Source organism: Echinops telfairi, unplaced genomic scaffold (assembly GCF_000313985.2).
Source record: "Echinops telfairi isolate 266 unplaced genomic scaffold, ASM31398v2 ScPeMD7_31;HRSCAF=116, whole genome shotgun sequence".
Lineage (NCBI taxonomy): Eukaryota > Metazoa > Chordata > Mammalia > Afrosoricida > Tenrecidae > Echinops > Echinops telfairi.
The window spans coordinates 43,417,795-43,420,315 of NW_022103928.1; the positions used below are offsets into that span (position 1 = coordinate 43,417,795).

At 40.4% G+C, this 2,521-nt stretch overlaps 1 protein-coding gene across 2 annotated transcripts in view; it reads right to left on the reverse strand.

Annotated features, from left to right (window-relative positions):
- ACTR3B (actin related protein 3B) overlaps positions 1-2,521 on the reverse strand; it is a 113,455-nt gene that overhangs the window by 5,340 nt on the left and 105,594 nt on the right. For both annotated transcript variants that reach the window (XM_004702327.2, XM_045289972.1), the window contains one exon: positions 680-805. In XM_004702327.2, the coding sequence (XP_004702384.1) occupies positions 680-805 (126 nt within the window). The remainder of the gene's footprint in view (positions 1-679; positions 806-2,521) is intronic.

Genomic DNA, 2,521 nt, shown 5'->3' on the forward strand with positions numbered 1-2,521 from the left:
GTTGCTCCCTCACTAGTTATATTAGTCTTAACTACATGCTTGGAGTGGATTCAGGCAACAAAGCCCTGAATATAATTTCACAGTGTGGCTAAGAACACAGTTCACGTGTTTCCATTTCCTGCTTCAGACCAGTCCCTCCGGCTAGGTGATACAGGGTGCTGTGTGACTCCAGGGCTGAAGCTCCCTTCTTGAGTAGATCCCCTTTCAAGTACACTACCTTCAACTTTTTTTTTTTTAATAATTTTATTGGGGGCTCATACAGTGCTTACCACAATCCATACATCCATTGTGTCAAGCACATTTGTACATTTGTTGCCACCATCATTTTCAAAACATTTTCTTTCTACTTGCACCCTTGGTATTAGCTCATTTAGTTCCCCCCTCCCTCATTCTCCCTCCCTCATGAGCCCTTGATAATTTATAAATTATTATTGCTTTTTCATGTCTTACACTGTCTGATGTCTCCCTTTACCCACTTTTCTGTAGTCTGTCCCCCAGGGATGGGGTTATCTGTAGATTCTTGTGATTGGGTCCCCCTGGCTCCCCCCCACCTTCCCCTTACCCTTCTGGTATGGTTACTCTCATTATAGGTCCTGAGGGGTTTATCTGCCCTGGATTCCCTGTGTTTCCAGCTCTTATCTGTACCAGTGTACATGCTCTGGTCTAGCCGGATCCCTACCTTTATTCTACCACCACTGAGCTCTTCGCTAAGTTTTAATCTGGCATCCACCACTCTTTTTAAATCTCTCTGTAGTCGACGTCCAAAATCTCTGAACATCGTTGAACCTCCTGAAAGAACGACATTCTGAAAAACACAAAAAAGAGGATTTCCTGTGAATGAAATCATCTAATCGCATTTTCCCTGTAAACTTCTCTGCAACAAAATCTCTTGATTCCATTTTCCTGCAATCATTTTGAAACCCATCATATGTCCAACTAATTTCTGCAACTATCACATTTCATTCTATACAAAAAGATACTAATCAAAGTTAATACTATCCAAAATGTTTACAGCGAATTTTTTCTGTGCCAGAAATTCTCACAAATTCCCTCAGAACTTCTCTTCAATTAAAGCCAGTGAAGACTTCCAACAATTCTGCTTATGTGTTCCCTCCGTACCATGGCGACCTTCACACAGATTGTACAACCAAAACAAATTGTATCCATGGACAAACTGACTTTCTCAGTTATTCTATCTTTCATCTAAAGTCAAATTGACAGTGGGTCTTAAGATGTTTTGCCCCACCTAACCACTAGGAGAAAAGTCTTCCAATTCCTGCGGAACCTTTCCAGCAGGGTGATCCTGGGAAGGAAGGCACACCCTGGACTGCAGAGTGTCCTCCAAGAACTCACCAAGCTAGTACGTTAGGTTGAGGTTGCATTGCAGTAGGGTGTGCCCTAATCCACTAAGACCGATTTCCTGATAAGAAGAGAAGAATTTGGCCATAGAAACACAAATATATAAAGAAAATAGTCCTAAAGAGATGGGGACAGTAATTAGAGCCAAGGAATGCCTAGGCTATCAGAAGCAACTAGAGAAAAAGAGGCTTTCAGTGGAAACATAGCCCTGCCAACACTTTGATTGCAATCTCCCAGGTTTCAGCATTATGGGAGTATAACATTCTGTTCTTTAAGGTACCCTAGGGCATTACTATAAGCAACATTCTGAATTACCTGGAGAAATTTTTTCCACATGAAACCTACTTCCTGCTCGGGGTCCCTCCATCAGGCCAATATTCATACAAGTGGTATATCAGAAGCTTGTGTGTGCAAGAGGAGGAAGGGGGAGGCCACCTTCACTGTCCTATCAGATTTGTATGAGGGATAAAAAAATTAATCTTTCAAGCTTTAGGATACTACTTAAAATAATCAAAGTGAAATTAAATATGTCATGATTGTCATGGATTGAACTGCATGTCCCCCTGCAACGTCTGTCAACTTGGCTTTAAAACCAAACCAGACTCACTGTCACCAAGTTGATGTCAACTCACAGCAACCCTATAGGCCAGGGTAGAACTGCCCCCGAGTTTCCAAGACTGTGACTATTTAACAGAGGAAAGGGCGCTGAGAAAAAACTGTGTTTGCCAGAGCCTATAAATGCTACAAGTTCACCAAGTCTGCCCAGAGCCGACAGTGAGAGAAAGCCTTCCCCTAGAGCAGGCACCACGAGTCTGGACTTCTCACTTCATCGTAAACTGAGAGAGAAAAAATTTGTTTGCCAAAGCCATTCACTTGTGATATTTTGCTATCGTAGCACTAAATATCTAAAACAATGATTAAACTTTCTTAGAGAAGGTATCATTTGAGAAAAGGTACATAAGAAAAATAAATATGAGTAAGTATAAAAAAGTGATTGTTATAAAACCATAGAAACTTTTATTAAACAAAAGTATCAATATGTGAAGCTATTATTTCTCAACATAGCCTCCATCTAAGTCTATACAGTTCTGAAAGTGGTGTGATTTTTGTTTGCTTTTTACATTATAGTTTCCATTATGATGATTTCTAAATAGTTTTATTG